Source organism: Phacochoerus africanus, chromosome 4, assembly GCF_016906955.1.
Source record: "Phacochoerus africanus isolate WHEZ1 chromosome 4, ROS_Pafr_v1, whole genome shotgun sequence".
NCBI classification, from domain to species: domain Eukaryota; kingdom Metazoa; phylum Chordata; class Mammalia; order Artiodactyla; family Suidae; genus Phacochoerus; species Phacochoerus africanus.
In genome coordinates, this window is record NC_062547.1 from 28079441 (window position 1) to 28102755 (window position 23315).

The 23315-nt window shown below is 48.5% G+C and overlaps 1 protein-coding gene across 1 annotated transcript in view; it reads left to right on the plus strand.

The window, feature by feature from the left end:
• Positions 1–7290: 7290 nt before the first annotated feature.
• Positions 7291–23315, plus strand: part of ABTB2 (ankyrin repeat and BTB domain containing 2) — a 202579-nt gene continuing 186554 nt past the window's right edge. Inside the window, exon 1 of the mRNA XM_047776024.1 lies at positions 7291–8610. Within this exon, the coding sequence (XP_047631980.1) occupies positions 7728–8610 (883 nt within the window). The 5' untranslated portion in view covers positions 7291–7727. The remainder of the gene's footprint in view (positions 8611–23315) is intronic.

Genomic DNA, 23315 nt, shown 5'->3' on the forward strand with positions numbered 1-23315 from the left:
TTAATTGTCTTTCATAACTTTCTAGCCCCTTTGCCAGATGATCCCATAAAGATTTTTCTTTCGTTCTTAATGGTGAAAAGTACAAAACACATTCCAGTAAGTGTCTCTAAAAGATAAGAACATTTCATAAACATAACCACACTAAAAAACTAACAATGATTTCCTAATAGCAAATATCCAGTGTTCCCAATTTTTAATGATTTTGTAAGGCCAAATGTTTATTTATTTAAAAAAACCCCACAAATTACAAATAAATTCCACACATTGTTTTTTAAAATGATTTTTATTTTTTTTTCCATTATGGCTGGTTTACAGTGTTCTGTCAATTTTCTACTGTATAGCAAAGATGACCCAGTCACACATGTATGTATACATTTTTTTTTCACATTATCATGCTCCATCCTAAGTAACTAGATATAGTTCCCAGTGCTATACAGCAGGATCTTATTGCTTATCCATTTCAAAGGCAATGGTTTGCATCTATTAACCCCAGATTCCCAGTCCATCCCACTCCCTCCCCCTTCCCCTTGGCAACCATACCTGTCCTCCATGTCCATGATTTTCTTTTCTGTGGAAAGGTTCATTTGTGCCGTATATTAGTTTCCAGATATAAATGATATCCTATGGTATTTGTCTTTCTCTTTCTGACTTGACCTCACTCAGTATGAGAGTCTCTAGTTCCATCCGTGTTACTGCAAATGACATTCTTCTGTTCTTTTTTATGGCTGAGCAGTATTCCACTGTGTATATATATATATATATATATATATATATATATATATCACATCTTCTTTTTTTTTGTGTCTTTTTGCCATTTCTTTGGGCCGCTTCTATGGCATATGGAGGTTCCCAGGCTAGGGGTCCAATTGGAGCCGTAGCCACCGGCCTACACCAGAGCCACAGCAATGCGGGATCCGAGCCGCGTCTGCGACCCACACCACAGCTCCCAGCAACGCCGGATCGTTAACCCACTGAGCAAGGGCAGGGACCGAACCTGCAACCTCATGGTTCCCAGTCGGATTCTTTAACCACTGTGCCACGATGGGAACTCCCACCACATCTTCTTAATCCATTCATCAATCGATGGACATTTAGGTTGTTTCCATGTCTTGGCTATTGTGAATAGTGCTGCCATGAACATACGGGTGCATATATCTTTTTCAAAGGAAGTTTTGTTTGGATATATGCCCAAGAGTGGGACTGCTGGGTCATAGGGTAGTTCTATACATGGTTCTCTAAGGTACTTCCATACTGTTTTTCATACTTGTACCAATTTACATTCCCACCAACAGTGCAGGAGGGTTCCCTTTTCTCCACAACCTCTGAGCACTTGTTATTTGTGGACTTATTAATGATGGCCATTTTGACTTGTATGAGGTGGTACCTCATAGTAGTTTTGGTTTGCATTTCTCTAATAATCAGTGATGTTGAGCATTTTTTCATGTTTGTTGGCCATTTGTATATCTTCCTTGGAGAAATGCCTATTCAGGACTTTTGCCCATTTTTCAATTGGGTTGTTGGTTTTTTGCTGTTGAGTTGTATAAGTTGTTTGTATATTTTAGAGATTAGGCCCTTGTCAGTTGTGTCGTTTGAACCTATTTTCTCCCCATTCTGTAAGTTGTCTTTTTTTTTTTTTTTTATGGTTTCCTTTGCTGTGCAAATCTTGTCAGTTTGATTAGGTCTCATTGGTTTATTTTTGCTTTTATTTCTGTTGCTTTGGGAGACTGACCTAAGAAAACATTTATACAGTTGATATCAGAAAATGTTTTGGGGAGTTCCCGTCGTGGCGCAGTGGTTAACGAATCCGACTAGGAACCATGAGGTTGCGGGTTCGGTCCCTGCCCTTGCTCAGTGGGTTAACGATCCGGCGTTGCCATGAGCTGTGGTGTAGGTTGCAGACTCGGCTTGGATCCCGAGTTGCTGTGGTTCTAGCGTAGGCCGGTGGCTACAGCTCTGATTCAACCCCTAGCCTGGGAACCTCCATATGCCGAGGGAGTGGCCCAAGAAATAGCAACAACAACAACAACAAAAGACAAAAAGACAAAAAAAAAAAAAGAAAATGTTTTGCTTATGTTCTCTTCTAGGAATGTCTTATCTTATATTTAAGTCTTTAAGCCATTTTGAGTTTATTTTGGTGCATGGTGTGAGGGTGTGTTCTAGTTTCACTGATTTGCATGCGGCTGTCCAGTTTTCCCAACCACTTACTAAAAAGACTGTCTTTTTCCCATTTTTATATTCTTGCCTCCTTTGTCAAAGATTAATTGACCATAGGTGTCTGGGTTTATTTCTGGGTTCTCTATTCTGTTCCATTGATTGATATGTCTATTTTGGTACCAGTACCACACTGTCTTGATTACTGTGGCTTTGTAATATTGCCTGAAGTCTGGGATTTATGCCTCCTGCTTGGTTTTTGTTCCTCACGATTGCTTTGGCAATTCTGGGTCTTTTGTGGTTCCATATAAATTTTTGGATTGTTTGTTCTAGTTCTTTTTTTTTTTTATTACTCAAATGAATTTATCACATCTGTAGTTGTATAATGATCATAACAACAATCCATTTTCACAGGATTTCCATCCCATAACCCAAGCACATCTCCCCACCCCCCAAACTGACTCCTCCAGAGACCATAAGTTTTTCAATGTCTGTGAGTCAGCATCTGTTCTGCAAAGAAGTTCAGTCTGTCCTTTTTTCAGATTCCACATGTCAGTGGAAGCATTTGAAGTTGGTGTCTCATTGTATGGCTGACTTCACTTAGCATGATAATTTCTAGGTCCATCCATGTTGCTAAAAATGCTGGTATTTTGTTCCTTTTAATGGCTGAGTAATATTCCATTGTGTATATGTACCACATCTTCTTGATCCACTCCTCTGTTGATGGACATTTAGGTTGTTTCCATGTCTTGGCTATTGAAAATAGTGCTGCAATGAATGTCAGAGTACATGTGTCTTTGCAAGTCATGGTTTTCTCTGGATAGATGCCCAGGAGTGAGATTGCTAGATCAAATGGTAGTTCTATTTTTAGTTTCCTGAGGAATCTCCATAGCGTTTTCCACAGTGGTTGCACCAATTTACAATCCCACCAACAGTGTAATAGGGTTCCTTTTTCTCCATACCTTTTCTAGCACTTGTTGTTTGTAGACTTTTTGATGATGGCCATTCTGGCTGGTGTAGGGTGGTACCTCATCGTGGTTTTGATTTGCATTTCTCTAATAATGAGTGATGTTGAACATCTTTTCATGTGTTTTTTTGGCCATCTGTATGTCTTCTTTGGAGAATTGTCTGTTTATATCTTCTGCCCATTTTTTGATGGGGTTGTTTGTTTTTTTGGTATGGAGCTGCAGAAGATGTTTATAAATTTTGGAGATGAATCCCTTGTCAGCTGATGCACTTGCAAAGATTTTCTCCCATTCTGTGGGTTGTCTTTTCGTTTTGTTGAGGGTTTCCTTTGCTGTGCAGAAACTTTAAAGTTTGATTAGGTCCCATTTGTTTATTTTTGTTTTTACTGTCATTACTCTAAGAGGTGGATCTGAGAAGATGTTGCTGTCATTTACGTCAGAGAGTGTTTGGCCTATGTTTTCCTCTAAGAGTTTTATAGTGTCTGGTCTTATATCTAGGTCCGTAATCCATTTGGAGTTTATTTTTGGGTATGGTGTTAGGGAGTGTTCTCATTTCATTCTTTTCCATGTGGCTGTCCAGTTTTCCCAGCACCACTTATTGAACAAGCTGTCCTTTCTCCATTGTATATCGTTGCCTCCTTTGTCATAGATTAGTTGGCTGCAGGTGTGTGGGTTTAATTCTGGGCTTTCTATCCTGTTCCACTGATCTATATTTCTGTCTTTGTGCCAGTGCCATATGGTTTTGATGATTGTTGCTTTGTAGTATAGTCTGAAGTCTGGGAGCCTGATTCCTCCAGCTACATTTTTCTTTTTCAGGATGTCTTTGGCTATTATGGGTCTTTTGTGCTTCCAAACAAACTTTAAAATATTTTATTTGAGTGCTGTGAAAAATGTCCTTGCTAATTTGATAGGGATTGCATTGAATCTGTATATTGCCTTTGGTCGTATAGTCATTTTGATAATATTAACTCTTCCAGTCCAAGAGCATGGTATGTCTATCTGTTTGTGTCATCTTTGATTTCTTTCATCAGTGTTTCAGTTTTCAGATTACAGGTCTTTTGTCTCTTTAGGTAGGTTTACTCCTAGGTATTTTATTCTTTTGGATGCAATGGTAAATGGATTTGCTTCCCTAATTTCTCTTTCTGCTCTTTCATTGTTAGTGTATAGAAATGCCATCAACTTCTGTGTATTAATTTTGTATCCTGTGACTTTGCCAAATTTGTGGATGAGCTCTAACAGTTTTCTGGTAGAGTCTTTAGGATTCTCTAGGTATAGTATCATGTCATCTGCAAATACTGATAGTTTTACTTTGGGTGCAATTTTAAAAGGTATTATATTTTTGTATTCCTTTTCTAACATTTCATTGTTAATATACAGAAATGCGACAGATTTCTGAACGTTAATCTTATATCCTGCTACTTTTCTGAATTTGTTGATCATTTCGAGTAGTTTTTGGGTTGAGTCCTCAGGGTTTTCTATATATAGTATCATGTCATCTGCATACAGTGACGGTTTTACCTCTTCTCTTCCTATTTGGATGCCATTTATTTCTTTTGTTTGTCTGATTGCTGTGGCTAGGACTTCCAATACTTACTCTGTTGAATAAAAATGGTGAGAGTGGACATCCTTGTCTTCTTCCAGATTTTAGTGGGAAGGCTTTCAGCTTTTCTCCATTGAGTGTTATTTTTGCTGTGGGTTTGTCATAATGGCTTTTATTATGTTAAGGTATGTTCCCTCTATATCCACTTTGGTAAGAGTTTTTTACCATGAATGGATGTTGGACTTTGTCAAATGTTTTTTCTGTTCCACACATTGTGATTGGCTGTCTTCTTTATTTTTATTTATTTATTTATTTGTCTTTTTAGGGCCACACCCAAGGCAAATGGAGGTTTCCAGGCTAGGAGTCCAATTGGAGCTAGAGCTGCCAGCCTACACCACAGTTACAGCAACGCCAGATCTAAGCTCCATCTGCGACCTCCACCACAGTTCACAGCATCGCTGGATCCTTAACCCACCTTGCGAGGCCAGGGATCAAACCTGCATTCTCATGGATGCTAATCAGATTCATTTCCTCTGAACCACGAAGAGAACTACCTGGCATGTCTTCTAAGTCTCTTTCAGTGTATAGGTTTCCTCTCCATCTATTTCTTTCTGTGCAATTTACTAAGAAAACTCCTGTTGTTTGTCCAGTAGCATTTCCCATGACTGAATTTTTCTGAACAAATGCTTGTGGTGCAATTTAACATCCACAGGATTCTGAAATTTGGTTACAGGCATGGTTGATTATTTTTACACTTCTGGTCATCAAGTAACTTAACCCCACCTGCTCTTTCCCCAAGAAATATTTCACATAGTTTCCCAGATAACCTTTCCATTCATTGAGTTCTCTGCCCTAAATTTCCAGTTAAGTCATTTGCATAACTTTTTAAGGGAATGCACAACAAAGTGAAAAAAGGTAGGAAAAAAACCCAAACAAAAAAACTGTATTTTATTTCCTCTAAATATCCGTTAGAGGGCGATATTTGCCTTAATGCTGTTGTATTTCCCCTAGTTCATTTTAAATTGCATCAAATGAGTTTTCGCATTTTTGACAAGTTGAACCTCCTTACCTACTTCGACTTGTCGCTCCTCCTTAAGATGTAGTTTTGTGTCTTCTCTTGATTTAGACTCTGCGGACTTGGGTGGTTCCATTAGTACGCCCACCCTTGACGCCGTCCCCAGTTTTAACCACGAGGCGGCGATGTTGCATAAATAAAGACCCGCAGGAAAAAACAATCAGGCAAAACTGCCCATGAAAAAGGAGTTTCACAGGAAAAGCCAGTTAATTTAAGAAGAGACAAACCAGACATTTCTAGTTCGTATCAACTCAAGGCCCAAGGTCAGGGCCATGTAAGATACAGCACAAAGGAGCTATTCTATTCCAGAGTGCGGGAGGAGGCTGACTTGGGGGAAACTCGCGCAGTCTCCTTGATTTTGCGGTTTCACACTGGAGGGGGCACAGCACATGCACGTTCGTGCACGTGTGTGAATAGTTACAGGACAGCTGCGGGACGGAGTGGGGCGGGCGTGGATCTGCTAGAACCAATAAAGCTCTGATTAGGACGCATCTGAGACAGGTTTACAATGGTGTTTCTTGGATGTCAGCTCTCATTTTATTCAGAGGAAGGAAGTCCTGGGGCTGGGGGCGGGGATGCATATATTTCTCCCTTGTCACACCATTAGGAAGAGCTAAATTCAGCCAGGTGTTCCAATCCCAGGCCAGCGCTAGGGACGTTTCTCACCTTCACATTCTTCCAGTAATAACCCTACACATAGACACTGTGGGACACTGGCATCTCGGTCAGAAAGGCACCTAATGGCAAGCAGCGTTGCACAGTTGTAACAGGGGAGTCAAGGACACTTTTGAGTATCTGATCTGGGCCTCTCCCCAGAGGAATACTCCGACTATTACGTGTGTAATTTCAAGTGCCTGGGGAGGCAGGGGCGGAATCGCAGGCCTCCTGGAGCCCGTCGGTCTATCAGTTTCCAGGTTAAGAAGAAATTCTGTTCTGATTGGAGCCTAGATAGCAACATCAAGAAAACCAGACGGATTTGGGAAGGGAGGAGGCAAGTTAGGGGCGTTCCTCCTCTCTCTAAACACAACTGGAGTTTCGTCTCGGAGAAAAAGGGAGGGACTTGGCAGAAAGTCCTCGGAGAGGTGGAGCGCCAGGCTTGGTCCCCTTCCCTATTCCACCTCCTTCTGCGACCCACGCCAGCATTGGTGTTCGGCAGCAGAAAGCTCGAAACGGAGCTGCGAACACTCAAAGCCCGGACGGCGGGAAGAGGACAGCGCACAGTGGCTTTTCCTTTATATTTTTCTTTAAATCGTGGGCTCCTGAGCCTCACGTTTCGACCTCTCCTTTCCCAGTCTCTGCTCCCCACATCCCAGCTCCCAGTTCTCTCATTCTCCTTCTCTCCCCCCTCCTCCAACATCCTCCCAGCCGCCTTTCCAGACCCTCGGCCTCCAGCCCCGCCTCCGCCGCCGCGGGGTTTCACCCGCGGCTGAGTGCAATCTGCATAGTGACCGCCCCTGTGGGAGATCATTGGTGCAGCCCCCGCCCGTCGCGGCCGATGATTGGTGGGCCCGCCGCTGGTTATTTGCATGTCGGCAGCAGCCGGGTACCCAGCTGTGCCGGCGGCCGGCTCAGCGCAGAAGTTTGCGGAGCGCTTTCAGGCCGGCTGGTCCGGGACTCGCGCAGCCCCGGGAGCCGCCTCCTTCTCCTGCCGCCGCCGCCCTGTTCTCTCGGGATTCCTTCTCTACGGAGGATAGACGCTCTGCCTGGGGGAAGTTGAAGTGGACTGGGGAGTGCTGAGGACGAGCAGCGGGGGACCGTTCCAGTGACAGCTTGGAATCGGGCCGCCAGACGCGGGGGGCTCCGGCAGCCGGGAATCTCGCCTACCTTCCCGCGGCCGCCGGGGCAGGCGGGCGGGCGATGCGGCGGCCGAGCCCCGCGGCGCCCAGAGGAAGGAGGGCGCCCGGGAGAGCTTAGAGCTTTTTCTGCCCACTTGGGGAAGGGCGCATGGAGTTGTGAGCGCCCCTCGCTCGACGAGGCCGCCCCCGGCAGGCTCCCAATGGCCGGGACGTACAGTTCCACTTTGAAGACGCTGGAGGACTTGACCTTGGACTCCGGGTATGGGGCCGGGGACTCGTGCCGCTCTCTCAGTCTCTCGTCCTCCAAGTCCAACTCGCAGGCGCTCAACTCTTCGGCGCAGCAGCACCGCGGGGCGGCCTGGTGGTGCTATTCTGGCTCCATGAACAGCCGCCACAACAGTTGGGACACGGTGAACACGGTGCTGCCCGAGGACCCTGAGGTGGCCGACCTCTTCTCACGCTGCCCGCGCCTCCCCGAGCTGGAGGAGTTCCCTTGGACCGAGGGAGACGTGGCCCGGGTGCTTCGCAAAGGTGCGGGCGCCCGGCGACTGCCCCTATTCTCCGCCGAGGCGGTCAGGCGCTTGGCGGGGCTGCTCCGTCGGGCGCTCATCCGTGTGGCCCGCGAGGCGCAGCGCCTGAGCGTGCTGCACGCCAAGTGCACCCGTTTCGAGGTGCAGAGCGCCGTGCGCCTGGTGCACAGTTGGGCACTGGCCGAGAGCTGCGCCCTGGCCGCCGTCAAGGCACTGTCCCTGTACAGCATGAGCGCTGGCGATGGGCTGCGCCGGGGCAAGTCGGCACGCTGTGGCCTCACCTTCTCCGTGGGTCGCTTCTTCCGCTGGATGGTGGACACCCGCATCTCCGTGCGCATCCACGAGTACGCGGCCATCTCGCTCACCGCCTGCATGGAGAACTTGGTAGAGGAGATCCGGGCCAGGGTGCTGGCCAGCCAGAGCCCCGACGGCGGAGGTGCTGGAGGCGGAGAGGTGTCCGCTGAGGCCTTGGAGATGGTCATCAACAATGATGCCGAGCTCTGGGGCGTCCTGCAGCCCTATGAGCATCTCATCTGCGGCAAGAACGCCAATGGTAAGCACACGGGCTCCCGACCCTCACCCTCGTACGGGTGGGAGAGGAATCCGCCCTGGGCTACCCAGGGGGTGAATGTCCTAAGGCGAAAGAAAAGAAATTCAGGACCTGAAAGAAGACGTTTGGTCTAGCAGTGGAGAAGTTTATTAACAGGCTTTTGGCCGAGCGTGTTCTTTGGGCGACTGACTTTTGCGGGGCAAGGTCGTGGTTGATCTTTTGCAACCTGTTCTGCATGGTGGTGTCACTATTGGCGGCTGTTCACTAATTGAACCTCTTGAGCAGCCCTAAACCTCTCTTGGCGTGAAGCGTACTACTGCCTTGTCGCGCTCTGCCTTGCTTTATGGATCTGTAGTTGGACCTGACTTCCCAAACTTTCACCAAGTGAGCACTTGACTAAAACCCTGTTTTGTATTAACACACAACCTTATGGGCTTTCCGGAAAGAAATGATGACCCAGTTAGTAAACTACGTATGGGGAAGAGGGGTGGGGGAAATGGGCAACACCATGGTGTCAAGTCCAGAAAAGAAACCATTGGGTAGTTGCATTTCTCTGAAAGATGACATGGCTTCATTGCAAAGGGTGGTAGGGAAGCATTTGACCTCCCTGGAGAGGTTAGGGTGTGCTGTACCTTCAATAGCAAACTGCCTTCCAGACTCCACCTTCGGAAGTCAGCAAACCATCCATTATTTAGAATGGTACTTTGGCTAGACATTCTTGCAATCTGATGGGAAGACCATTTTGGGGCAGCTTTCAGTGGCAAGTAAGTAGGCAGTGGAAGAGGCCAGGTGGGTCCTGGAAAGGCATAAAGGAAATCCAGTTTAAACGTGGTTTAGCATAATCATAATAGCGAAAACTTAAAAGTAGCACTTAACAATGGGTCAATCACTGTTCTTAGCACTTTGTGTTAACTCAAGTAATCCTAGCCACCCTATTAGGTAGGTAGGTACCTAGAGTATTATTCTCATTATACAGATGGGGAAACCGAGGTACCCAGCAGTTAAGTGATTTGCTCAAAATTACATAGCCATTATGTGACAAGCTGGAATTTGAACCGAGGCCGGCTCCAGAGTTCAAGCAAGGCACTAGAGGAAAAAACACGGCTTTGTTTTCTTTGGTCCAGCTTCCACGGAGAGCATTGGACACCTTGGGCCTCATTTTGAAGACAGTCTGTATCCACCAGCATGGCTGATTTTGACTGTCATGGATTTTGTTTTGTTTTTAATTTTGGCACTGTCAAAAGAAGATGCCTGGAATGGGAGGAAGAGCACTTGCCTTTTAATTTTCCTCCTCTTAGGGCAGAGTTGAGGTCAGTCCAGAATCTCAGCTGATGATGTCACAGCTGATGATGGTGTTTTGCCCTCCAGGTTTGTGGCATCAACACCAGGAGCCTGAGCTCCAGGAGAGGAAGTGGAGTGTAGGGGGGATTTCCATGGGATTCTCATAGCCCAGGGGAAGCGTTCTGAACTTTTGGGTGAGGGAAGGCCCAGACTGAACTCAAAGAAGGGGAAACTCATAGGAGAAACCAACAAGGCCCTATAAGCCAAACTAGGATAAAGGTGTGTAACAAATAGCAAACAAAACAAATCCATCCCCTTCGTGCAGAACCAGTGCCCCTCAGGTGGAGGCACTTCTCAGTTTTTCTAACTGCAAATTGAAGCTAGTAAGAGCAGCTGCCTCTCCAGGAGCCCCTGAAAGTACTGAAATTGCTAGAACACAGGTGTCTTCCACTAAAGGGCTTATTCCAAAGGGCCATTTCTTATCTAGGGTCATCACTCCTTGGAATTTTCTTCACAGGATGGGCTTTTGACCCCATGATTTGACCTCTTCCCTCCCCTCCCCCACCCCAAACCATCCTTCTTAAGCCATAGTAGAGCAGACAGCAGGGTTATGCGACAGCATGTCTCTGGGATGTTCAGAGCAAGTGTGTCCTCTGTGCATTCCTCGGTCTCCAGGGAGCTCTCCTGCAAGACAGGTGACCACACTTGCTTCCACTGAGTAACCTGGATGCTCATTTTTTATGCATGAAAACTGGAGGGTGGCCCCAGGAGACAATTACCAGGCTGATTTCTCAAGTCTCTTTAGACAAAGTGAAATGAATGTTTCGTACAGGAACAATGAATTACTTATGCCTGAGAGCTGACCTCAGAGGGAAGCATAAACTGCCTTGCTAAGAAAACGAGGGCTCCTAAACCTCTGTCATAGTAAAAGAAGCCAAGGCCGGCAAGGTTACCCTCGACACAGCTGAAGTCTAAGTGGGAAACGGCTGGCTCGAAGTCTTGTCCTGCTGACCTTCCCTTGAAATTCTGTATTTATTGTTGTTATTCCTGCTAATTATACAGCATGGGCGCATGCATCTGAGTCAGCTCTATAGGGCTCTTAAACTTTTAATGTCTTTCAACCAGGAATTTAAGGGCCCTAATCCATCTCTTCCCATCCATTTACTCAGAGTGCTGGGCAGCGATGGTTGTGCCGAGCCCAAGATGGATGATAAAAGTTCTATGGTGTTTATAAAACATGATCTCAGCTTCATAGAGCAGCCAGAGTTCTATATTGCTTGCTCATTAGGTATCGATGTCCCTGTTCCCAGGGCAATGTCATTAAGTGATGATATCTTTGTGGCTTCCTTATGGGAGGTAGAGAAACCACTTTAATAGCGTAGTATTTCTAAAGGCGGAGCTGGCGGAAAATAGAAACTTGTCTCATCCACTCCTTCCTCCCTCTCCCCCCATCCCCATCTTCGTATGTCACTTTGATGCTGAGCATTACTTCCGGTTTCTTCTTGGCCATTTTTCTTGGTACACTTTCGTGAATGTGGATGGCATTAGAGAAACTCCCATTCTGAGACTCTAGGTTAAAATGCTAGGATTTGGGTGAGGATATGCTTACTCCACAGCAGTAGCCAGAATGTGCATGAAGGTAGCTCTGTCATAATGATGAGAGGCGAAAACTTTGGAAGCAGTGAGGATTTGAAGCTCCTCTCTGCTGTGTGTATGAGTGACCTGGAGCGTATTTCTTAACCATTCTAAGCCTCAATTTTGTTATCTGAAAAAGGGGGGTGATAATAACAGCACCTAACTCTAAAGGTTGGTGTGAGGATTAGGTGATACCATAGCTTTAAAGATCTTAGCACATAGTAAATGCTTAATAAGTAGTTGCAGTTCATTCAACAAATATTTATTGAGCACTGACCCTGCCCACACCAGTGTTAAAAATGCTGTGGATTTGGAGTTCCCTTCGTGGCTCAGCAGAAACAAATCTGACTAGGAACCATGAGGTGGCGGGTTCGATCCCTGGCCTCCCTCAGTGAATTGAGGATCCGGTGTTGCCATGAGCTGGGGATGTAGGTCGCAGGTGCAGCTTGGATCCCGTGTGGCTGTGGCTCTAGCACAGGCTGGTGGCTACAGCTCCGATTCGACCCCTTGCCTGGGAACCTCCATATGCCGTGGGTACGGCCCTAAAAAGACAAAAGACAAAACAAAAAACAAACCTGTGGATTAAGTGGGGGAAGGGGAGGGTCTATGACGTTTGTAAACAGATGGAAGAGACAAGCAAAAATAAACAGGGGTTTACTTTTAGCAGTGTCATTAACAACAGCAAAACAAAGTGATGGGATAGTCTGGGGCTGTTTTAAATGGCAGCTGAGGAAGGCCCCATGGAAATTTCATTAGTAATAGGTAATATAGCAATACCACTGCTGTCTGAGGACCTCTTGGGGTGGGGGAAAGGGACTGAGGACCTCTCTGAATTACTCAGTTATTTATCAGCTGAGGCAAGTCCCAACCCTCTCATTTACAGCCAAGAAATGAAAGGGCTGCCTCTACAGCAGGGACGAAAACTCTTCTCGTTGGAGGATTCATTTACCAGGGAGATTACAGGATGGATTTCCATCAATGTAATAACCACAGGAGCATGGGTTAATTGAGCTGCTAGTTTGCTGTTTAATCAAGTTTCCACACCTGCGTAGTCTGGGTTGGGAGTGGGGGGCAAGTTCCCTCCTCTTTGACTGTTTCATTGATGCCCGGAAAGCTGGTAAAACTGAAACAAAGCAAGCTTTGGAAATGCACACTTAATATTTTTTTCCCCTCGAATGCCATAGAAACAAAATGTAACCCCGCCTTAAGTAGTTAGAACAAGGCGAGCTCGTTCTGCTTCCTCCAGAAGGCTTTACCTGCCTCCACCTCCCACTGAAGAGCCACCTCTCGGTGAATTTCCACAGCCCCCAGGGCAGATTCTTGAATCATTTTCTGCCCGTGTCTGTCTGTCTGTCTGTCCCATGACACTGTTGACATGGGTGTGGCTGTCACGCCTGTGCCTTGCACTGCACTGGGTCTGGCACATAACAGAGGCTCCATGAATGGCGGTCAGGCACATGTTGATCCCATCACCACCCAAAACGTTCAATTCCAGGAACCTCATTAGAATCCTTTGACCCCTTCGAAGCATCTTCTCTTGTTTCTACCATGGCCGAGAATTTCAAGTTCTTGCTGAATAGAGGCAGCGTTTTGGGGGTACCCAAACCATATGGACATCCTTCAGCCTTTTGATACCCTAATTTCTAGCAGCGTTCCCAAGGTCACTTGTGATGAATCATGGAAACAGGGATTTCAGGTTGGGGCAGGATTCTCTCAATGTGCGGTACCCAGAGTGGGGGTTTCACAGCAGAAGTCTCATGGGCAACAGATCCACAGGAGGATTGAGTTGCCCTGAGAATAGCAATACCAATTGCTGTGCCCCTAAGAATAGCAATACTAATCCCACCCCCCACCCCCGGCTGGAGTGCTGTCCTTGAGGGCAGTTTGTTGAGGACACAGAAGAGGTTGCATCTGTGTTGCACCCCACCTGCCCCCAGTCCGAGGTTGGCACCAAGGCAGCCAACTACTGAGACTTCCTGGGACGCACACAACACCTAAGGTTCTGAAACAAGCCAGGGACATGGGTTCGAATCCTCCTGTTGCACCACCCTGTCAGCACCTGTCCTTCGCCAGGTGGGGCAGTGGCCGAGTGCTTCCGCATTTCCATTGCTGCAGCGATAGGCCTGACCTTTGTGCAGCTCCTTGAACTCCTTTCCTCTGGGATCTTGCCAGGTGCCCCTGAAAATCCATGGGACGGGATGTCCTTTCACAGAAGGGTCTCCGTGTTCCATAGTATGATACTGGCTGGGCCAGGACCATGCCCTGTATTGCTCAAGTCCTAGGCCTGTGCCTTTTCTGCAAAAAACCACAGAAACAGAGGTAATGATGAATGGGGCATATTCAATCCCATACCAGTGGGGGCGGGGATCAGACGCACATCAACAGCAGTGCCTGTTACAGATCTTGTTTGTTCACGGCCTGCTGTCCAGGCAGTTTACATACATCCCTCAGGCCAGGGAGCCTTCACAACCAAGTTGAAGACCAGGCATCAAAGCCCAGGTGTGGATCTTCCTCCAAACAAGGCTGAGTTAGGCTGTTTATTTTTTTAGGGCCACTCCTGCGGCATATGGAAGTTCCCAGGCTAGGGGTCCAATCGGAGCTGCAGCTGCCAGCCTACACCACAGCCACAGCAACGGGGGATCTAAGCCAAGTCTGCAACATACGCTGCAGCTTGTGGCAACACCAGATCCTTCACCTACCGAACGAGGCCAGGGATCAAACCTGCATCCCCATGGATACTCGTTGGGTTCTTAACCCACTGAGCCATAATGGGAACTGCTTGCTGGTGGTCCCAGAGTGTATCCTGCAGGTGCCATCAACTTTAAGGAGTCTTTTTGCTGCTCCTGAGGGGTGGGGGTTGTTCTGCCCAGGGAGGGTCTTACAAGTTTCAGCTCCGGGTGATCAATGAGCTCCGTTGAAGGGGAAAGCGGCCTCCACCGCGATGCTCTCCTGCCCAGGGAAGGAGGACCCCCGGCAGGAAAGAACCCAAAGGGAGCCCATATTTAGGCCACGGGCCTCAGGGCAGGCAACTCATTTGCTCTGGAGTGGGCGGGAAGCCTTCCTGAAGGGGCCTTTGATTTCCTCTGAGTCCACTCCTAGGGTGTTGGGCTGTTGGTGAGATCTCCGTGCCAGGAGCTCAGGGAGAGAAGGAATCTGCGGAGCAAGCACTGAGATGCTTCCGCTTTTAAGTGTGAGTTGGGCCCCAAATTGCCTGACCTCTCACCAGGGCCTTGCATAAGTTACTTCAAGTCTGCATTTTTTTTTACTGTAAAGTGAGAGGCTCGTGCTTATAGATGGGGCACCTGCAGCCCGTGCGTACCCAGGGCTCCCAGGATGTCCGAGCTGCCTCCTGGCTGAGTGCAGAGAACATAGCACAGGGTAAGGCTGCCTGGGTGTAATTCCTGGTGCCCCCACTTTTGAGCTGTGCCATCCCACGCAAGTTCACTGTGGGCCTTAGTTTCTTCCGCTATCATAGGGTCTCTCAACCTTGACACTGCGGCACTTCGAACTGGAGAACTTTTGTCGCAGGGCTGTCCTGTGCTCTAGAGGATGCTTAAAGGCATCCCAGCTTCCATCTGCTGCGAAGATGCCAGTGGCATCCCTACGCCCACCAGTCACAGCAATCAAAAATGTCCCCAGACCTTGGCAGCTGTCCCTTGGAGGGCCAGATAGCCCTTGGTTGAGAAACACTGCTTTGCAATAGGACTGAAAAGAGGACCCACCTCATAGGATGGTTGTGAACATTTACTAAAAGTCTCTGTATGGGACTTCGCACTGTGCCAGGCACATAACATAATTCTAATCACTGCCGTATTTTTTGCAAACTTGTGTTGGATGCACCAGTCATGTTTGCTTTTGCCAAAGTGGGTGTTTCGAGTGCAGGGGAGGAGAATCATAACCCACACCCCAGGGTGAAGCGTATTAGTCACAGGCTTTTCCTTGGTGACTAATAGGTAGGAAGAAGTTACGAAATCTGGAAAAAGCACCTTTGCACCTTGCGCAGTGATGGCTTCACTGCCCTCCAGGAGAAGCAGGCTGGCAGTGGGCGCTGAGATCTGACCCCTCCCTCTGAACTCAAGGCCAACCCTACCAGGAGGACAGCGGTGGTGCAAACGCAAAGCTCCAGGCCCTGGGGAGTCATTTGCTGTGGATATTGGACCCTGCTTGTTGCAGCTGCCAAGTCCTGAGCCACAGGCCAGCAGGTGTTTTGTGTTTTGCCGGCCTGTCATGTAAACATATTTTGTGGTCGTCTTGCTTGTTTTAAAAAGGGCCTAAATGGTTTTGCAGCTTTGGCGGTAGACTTGGAGCTGCAGGCCCAGCGGGGAGGAGAAGCTTCAGACACACAGCCTGAGGAATGCCACGCAGGCCTCGTTAATCCACTGCTTGCCGAGCGCCAGCTATGTCCAAGGCCGCGGAGGCAGATCAGAGGAAGACAGGAGTTGATCTTGCCTGTCAAGGAGTTTAGCACCTAGTAGGGACAGCAAAGCACTTCCATGGATCCTTACGGGGAAGTTTAGGGTCCCGAAAGTGATGGTGCTGGAGCCTCGTCTTCCCCGTCAGCTGTTCAATGAGCTGTTCCCTTCCCCCCTGCCAGCCCCTCTCTCAAAGGGAGAGGCGAGCCCTGGCCAAATGATGGCTGGGAGGGGGTCTGGGCTGAGCCAGGGGCCCTTGAGCAGGCGGAGCTGTGGCAGGAAAGGGGAGGAGGTGCAGAGAGCACCCAGGCTTCCTGGCAGAGGAAACAGCAGGAGCAAAGACCTGGACGCCCAAGTGTGTGAGTGCGCTGGAAAGTGGCAAGTGACCCTGTTTGGCTGGAAGTTTCAGACAACGAGGAGGAGCAGGGCAGATAACACACAGTCAAGGGGAAAACTTTCCCACATCTTTTATCCAGATGTTAAGACGCCTGCCAGAGTGCAGGAAGAGAGTTTTCCAAAACTCGTTTTTATAATTCAGAAATGGAGTGTGTCTGCTCCCCAGCGCATCTTAAACACAGCCCCAGACCTCCCATTACCCCCTCTTGTTGATTGAGAGCTTGACCTCAAAAATGCCCCAGCCGCTGTCCTGGCAGTACACGTAATGAAAGAAGACTTTCTCCACCAGCGCATTTGGGCTGAGAGGGCATGAAGAACGAGGCTGCCATCAGCCTCGCTTCTCCCACTCAGTCGGGCTTCTGACTCGGTGTTTCTTGCAGGGCCCTGAAAGTAGCATTTCAGGCCAAAGCGATCCTGGGATAGAATGAACGTCCAGGCTGGCAGACCCGTTAAGTGAGGCAGTTGGACCAGCCCTTGCCAGGGGAGGAACCTCAAACATGGAGGCAGAGAGGGACAGAAAAGACGATGAGGCAAGAGGGTCTCAGAACTTTGGTTATGAGTCTGGCTTGATAGGTTCAATTTCCAGTTTAGAGTTGATCGTTTGGGAAAAATCACAGCTCAGTTCTCAGAGAGGTGTCGTCATCTCCTAATTCTTGCCAAAGGTGTTTCCAGAGCATTGATAATAGAGATTTCAGGAGTTCCTGTCATGACTCAGCGGTTAAAGAATCTAACTAGCATCCATGAGGATGCAGGATTGATCCCTGGCTTTGCTCAGTGGGTTAGGGATCCAGTGTTGCTGTGAGCTGTGGTGTAGGTTGCAGACAAGACTTGGATCCTGCATTGCTGTGGCTGTGGTGTAGGCTGGCAGCTACAGCTCCGATTCAACCCCTAGCCTGGGAACTTCCATATGCAGTGGGTGCCACCCTAAAAAGCAAAAAAAAAAAAAAAAGAGAGAGAGAGAGAGGTAATAAAGATTTCAGTCATGTTAAATGTTTGATACTGTGGAACCACCTTTTAGCTCAGTGCCATCTGGATCAAACTCCCTAGGGTCCAGCTGCACTCTGCTGACAGTAATAAAATGTGATAGGTTATCAATGGCTTAACCGATAATTCAGGTGTCAGACCTTTTCCTGACCCCAATGTTATACAGAATTTTGTCACTTGAAGCAGAGAATGAAGGTTTTGCAAAAATACGTATATAATCCTTTTGCTTTTCTAAGAGTGAACTGGGGGGTGAGAGACTGGAGGTGGGGTGGAGGTCAGGCCCATGATGGAAAAATGAAACAGGAAAGATGAACTTGGAAGCATTAGAGATGTAAGCCTAGGGGTGGGGCGAGATTAACGTGGACCCCCGGAAGGGTGCAACAGGTGTTTTAGTGCCTGAAAATCAGCCCTACAACTGAGGCCAAATTTGAACATTTTCAAATGTGTTTTCGTCTGTACCTTTTTAAGATATGAAAATCAAATATTTGCTGTGAGGAGAGCTCTTCGTACACACAAGGCGAGCGTCACAGATCAAGCAAGGGTGTGAGCCCGATCGTCTGGGCCAGTTTAGTTCTGAGAGCAAGGGATTTGGATCCAGAAAATCCTGGGTTGGAGCTTGGCCTCTCCATGACCTGGCATGAATCACTCCGTCTTCTTGGCTCTTGATGACTTTATCTGTGGTGTGAAGAGCCTGTCCTCGGCTCTCCAAGGGCCCCTCTGTCTCTGATGTTTCTGGACCCCACATGGATGCTTCGAAATCCCTTTCCTAAGGTCGAGCCGTGTAATTAGCATCCTTGGGAAAGGGGGGAGCCAGGGAGGGGGCTGGCTGTGTTTTCAGAAGACCTGGCCGGGTAGCAGAACTGAAAGCCATCCTTTTTATACGGGGGTTGACTATGATTTGTCTACCTAGAGTTTTTGTCCCCCTCATGCTCTCTCCTCAGAAGGATGACCTCTGCCTCCTCTTGGCCGCCTTAACCACTGCCTCTCTCGGCGGCCGCGTCCAGGCCCTGGCAGGCCGCACGGTGGTGAGGCCGGCCCCGAGGTGACTTCATGCCGCCGGCGTCTGCAGCCCGCCTACCCGGCCTCGGATATTTATAGCAAGGGAGCAGCTAGGGGAAAAAAAAAATTGAAATATGCTACATACACCCTTCTCTCTACTCCATGGGACAGAGACAAGCACTGTGAGGAATTCAGAAGGCAGGGCAGTATAATCCAGCAAGATATTTTTAAATGCTGTTTGTTGCAGTTGGCAGAGCCGGTTCTTCAAAGGCAGGGAAAGTGAGAGAGAGAGTCAGTGACAATGTCAGGCTGCCAGGAATTCCAGGGCCCCATGGGGAGCTCAGCCCTCCCAGGGGTACGGGTGGTGGACCCCAATTTACTTGAGTCACAGGGATAGCGTAGGGCTCAGGAGGGTCACCACGGGAGGCTGGGGGAGTGGGTGGCTTGACCTTCTCCCCGCCCCTCTGCCCATCCCCATGCTGCAGATCACTAAAATGTTCTGGAGAAGGCAGAGCCCACGGCCAGAAAAAGAGTGGCTTCCGTGAACACCAGAGGCCTGGTGTGGCTTCTTTAACTTCCCTCAGCAGCTGGGTAAGCCAGGCTGTGCATGGGGACAGCATTTGGAAGCACGTTGCTTGCAGCTGTTCTTCTGGATGCAATCGCCCCGGGATGAGCCGGGCAGGCCAGAACTGTGCTGGGACCCAATTCAGTAGCAGGTGAGAGGACCTCCAGGGTAGAGCCACCTCTTAAAAGTCATCATGGTGACCCCCCCCCCCCCACAACCTGTCCAGCGGATGCTTATAAAGTACCCTGGGAGAGGCGGCTGTGTCTTCTACCACGCTGGTCTTCGAGCAGACAGAAGGTAGTTGTGGTGTGTGTGTGTGTATATGCCGGGAGTTCTGGGAATTAGGATCCAAGGAGAGGCCAAGAAAGAGACGTGGAGGAGGAGGGGGTGCAGGCCCAGTGGATCACGAGGAAGAGTTAAGGCCTGCTGGGGGAGTCACAGTGAGGCCAGCCAGGCCGGGAAGGCGGCTCCGTGCAGAGGGAGCAGCCAGGGAGGCTGGTGGGGTGAGTGTGGGAGAGCAGGGCGCAGGGTAGGAGATTTGAATGGAGCTGGAAGGGAGAGGTGGTTAGTCAAACAGTGCTTCGTAGGTCACTGTGTGGCACCTTGGCTTTCAATTCTGCATCTGCTGGGAATCCTGGGAGGGCCCAGGCCCAGGCATGACAGGATTTGCATTTTAACAAAATCTCCCTCTCTGTGGTGTTGGAAACAGACCGTAACATCAAGCGTGGAAATGACATGGCCTCTCAGGAGGCTGTTGCCATAATCTAGATGAGAGGATGGTGGTGGCTTGGACCAGGTGTCAGTGGAGGAGGTGATGAATGTATTTGAAATAAGAGCCAACAATGGGGAGTTCCCATCATGGCGGAGTGGAAACGAATCCAACTAGGAACCATGAGGTTGTGGGTTCGATCCCTGGCCTTGCTCAGTGGGTTAAGGATCCGGCATTGCCATGAGCTGTGGTGTAGGTCAAAGACACGGCTCGGATCCCGCGTTGCTATGGCTCTGGTGTAGGCCAGCGTCTACAGCTCCAATTAGACCCCTAGCCTGGGAACCTCCATATGCCACTGGTGCAGCCCTAAAAAGCAAAAAAAAAAAAAAAAAATTAGGAACCAAAGCCTTGTGGTCTGAGCACCTGAAAGGCGGGAGTGGCCGTGGATTGAGATGGGAACAGCTATGTGTGGAAGACTCAGGGTTGAGCCAAAGATCTGAGTGCGGTTTCGGTTGCTTGTCTCAAACTTATTATACAGAGATATCAAGCAGGAGGTGGCCTCCCTGAATGTCCTTAGTCATAGGAGGGACAGAAACATTGCCCTCCTCTGCCTTCCCTGAGGGCAGGCACAGCACAGTAGTGCAGCGATAGGGGCTCAGGCCATGGAAATTTCATTTTCAGTCATAATTCTTTGGTTGCTGGCTGTGAGAGCCCCCCGAATTTGGCTTTCTCGCTTCCTCATAAGCAGCCAGCAGCCTTGAACAAAGATCATCGAATCCTTTGCTTCCCATCATTAGCGTGGGGACTGTTTAATTAGGTCCAGTTGTTCAGTGGCTGGCTGTGACCTTGGGCATGTGTCCTTCAGTTCTGAGAAAGTGAGACTCCATTTCCAGGCAGCTTTGGATTCCTGGAGGTCAAGGCTGGCCGGAAATATAGCCAGAAAAGAGAATGGTCTTGGGTGCTTTGAGAGGATACAGGGGCTTGGACGAGTCTCAGAAAGGCTTAGGGAGGATCTGGGTGCCTGTGAGATGGTTTGACCTCTGCTCCTCAGGTAACAAAGGTGGCTGAGAGATGGAATATGAGAGTCACCCCTGCCAGACTAGTCTCTGAACCTCAGTGTTCCTCTTCTGTTTAATGGGTATACCGTGGTTTCTCAGAGTTGTTTCCGTGGCTCTTAACCCTGGATTCGCATTAGCATCACCTGGAGAGCTTAAAAAATATATATGTGCTCTAAGGTCCCCCACCTCCAGGAATTCTGATATAAATGTTCTGGAGTAGGGCCCAGACCATGTGGGTAGAGTTTTTGGGAGAGTCTAGCGCTCAGTGAGCACTCAGACACTAGCCGGTACTCATGGTGAAAGAATCATCGTCCTGGAGGGCTCACGGCTGCCCCACACAGGATGGCGACTTTCCTCTACTTCACAGCTGAGCGGCTTGCTCAGCTTGCTTCTCAGGAGGAGTCATCAAAGAAAACCAAGAGAAGCTTGACCTGTTAGGTCTGCACAAAAAGGGCAAAGTTAGATCTCAAGAATGGTAGTAGTACCATATCATAATGCTACTTATCCCGCTGCTAAAGGAAGTGGGTACTATTAATTCCAGGAGGAAACTGAGGCACAGAGAGGTTCAGTCGCTTGCCCAAGGTCATACAGCTAGTGAGTGGTGGAGACTCTCATCAAACCCAGGCAGCCTCATGGCTGATTCTCCACTCACAACCACGCCCTGGTCCCTCCCCGCCCAGAGAAGCCAGGAGGCTTCATCCTCAGCCCTGAGCCCCAGCACATACCTACCTTGTGTTGAGACTTTACAAAGTTCCCACCCTAAACCATGTGCCTCACGAGTATAATATCAGGTAATTTCTATAATTGCCAATGAGGTACGTATGCTTCCTCATTTCACTTTCCAACTCAAGAGTCGGAGGCTCAGAGATGCCAAGGTTGCACAGCTAGTAAATGACACACAGCAGGATTCAAACCAAGATGGGTAGGGCTCCCAAGTTCTCATTTGCCGTGCTGCCTCTGTCCTCCCCTCCTCCTGCCCTAGGCAGTGGCCTGGGTGAGGATAGAGCACATGCAGTGATTTCCTGAGCGAAGAAATGAACGGGTTGGTTCCAGAGGGAGGGAGGAGAAGCACCCCTTGCTGCTTCTGAGCAACTGAGCTCAGGTGCCTTAAATCGTAGCATCGCTCGGAGGGGTGGCCAACCTGACCGGCCTGAGGGCTGTGATGTAGGTATTTGTTTCTCTGAATGTTTAAAGCTATAGTCTGTGGAGCACGTTGCTTCTCTTCTGTTGGTATGAATGAAGCAGCCTCTGAGAGATTGTGTGGGTTGCTTAAAATAGTTCCAGAGGAAGAGCGTTTGGAAGCTGTTAGTTTCTTGAGTCTATTTCCTCCTGATTTATGAGACCTTAGAGAGTGCTGGGCCTCTTCTTGTTTACCCTCTGGCTTGTCCTTTCCACCGTATTTCAGCCCTTGTGTCATCGTAAGCCAGAAGAGTTTGTCACCAGAAAAAGTGACAACCTTTCCGAAGTAATTTAACTGGGGGCTCCTTACACATTTCATTGTGTTCTTTTAAAAGGAAAGAAGAAAATGAGGTGAGGCCATTTGCTTTGGAGTCCGTCGTTTCTCTCTTCCAGCTGCAAAGGTTCCAAAATCATAGCCATGATGTTTGCTCTGGGGTGGGAAGAATTTATTTGATTCCTTCGCACTAAGATCTGCTCAGAGAAGTGTGCATTTTCCTACAGCTTCCTTGTGTGGGGCCAGGAGACCTGACATATTGTGAGCGAGAGGACCTGCCCTATTCGGCGCAGCAGCCGCTGGCCTTGTGAGGCTATTGAAATGTAATAAAATTCTGTAAGGTTAAAACGTCAATTCCTCCATCACACATGTGCCATTTCTAGTGCTCATTTATTACAGGGGGCTGGCAGGTATCAGATTGGACAAGGCAGATATGAAACATCTCCATCACCACAGACACTTCTGTGGGACATGTGGCCATTAGAGTGGGTCACCTTTTGGTCACTTGGGGCCAGCTTTCCAGGTTTTCACAGGTCTCAAAATTGTAACCCTTCTCCAGCCTTTCTAAAGCCCTCTGTGTGCAGACACAAGAAGATTCATGGACACGGAGATTGAGGCCATCGATCTGTGTGGTTCTAACCTCTGGACCCTTGACACAAGGTCAGGTTTTATGATTTCCAAGCTGGAGGGCCGAGAGCAAAGCCACTCTCTGAAGTTGTCCCTTATTAGTGAAATGGTGATTTTAAAATACCTCCTAGGGATTTTGGGAGGGTTAAATGACCCAGTATGAAATGACCAAGTATGAATACGACATTCAGCAGAATGCTTACCACATAGTACGAACTTACATGTGTTACAAAGTTTTTTGTTTGTTTTGTCTTTTTGTCTTTTAGGGCTGCACTGGTGGCTTATGGAGGTTCCAGGTAAGGGGTCGAATCAGAGCTGTAGCCACCCAACCTACACCAGAGCCACAGCAACGCGGGATCTGAGCTACGTCTGCAACCTACACCACAGCTCATGGCAACACTAGGTCCTTAACCCACTGAGCGAGGCCAGGGATTGAACCTGCATCCTCATGGATGCGAGTTGGGTTCCTTCACCATTGAGCCACAACGGGAACTCCAGCATGTGTTACAAAGTTTTTCACCGTTTTTTCTCATTTGAGCAACACAGTAATCTGGACGGAGATGTTGTTGCCATTTTAAAGACAATGAAA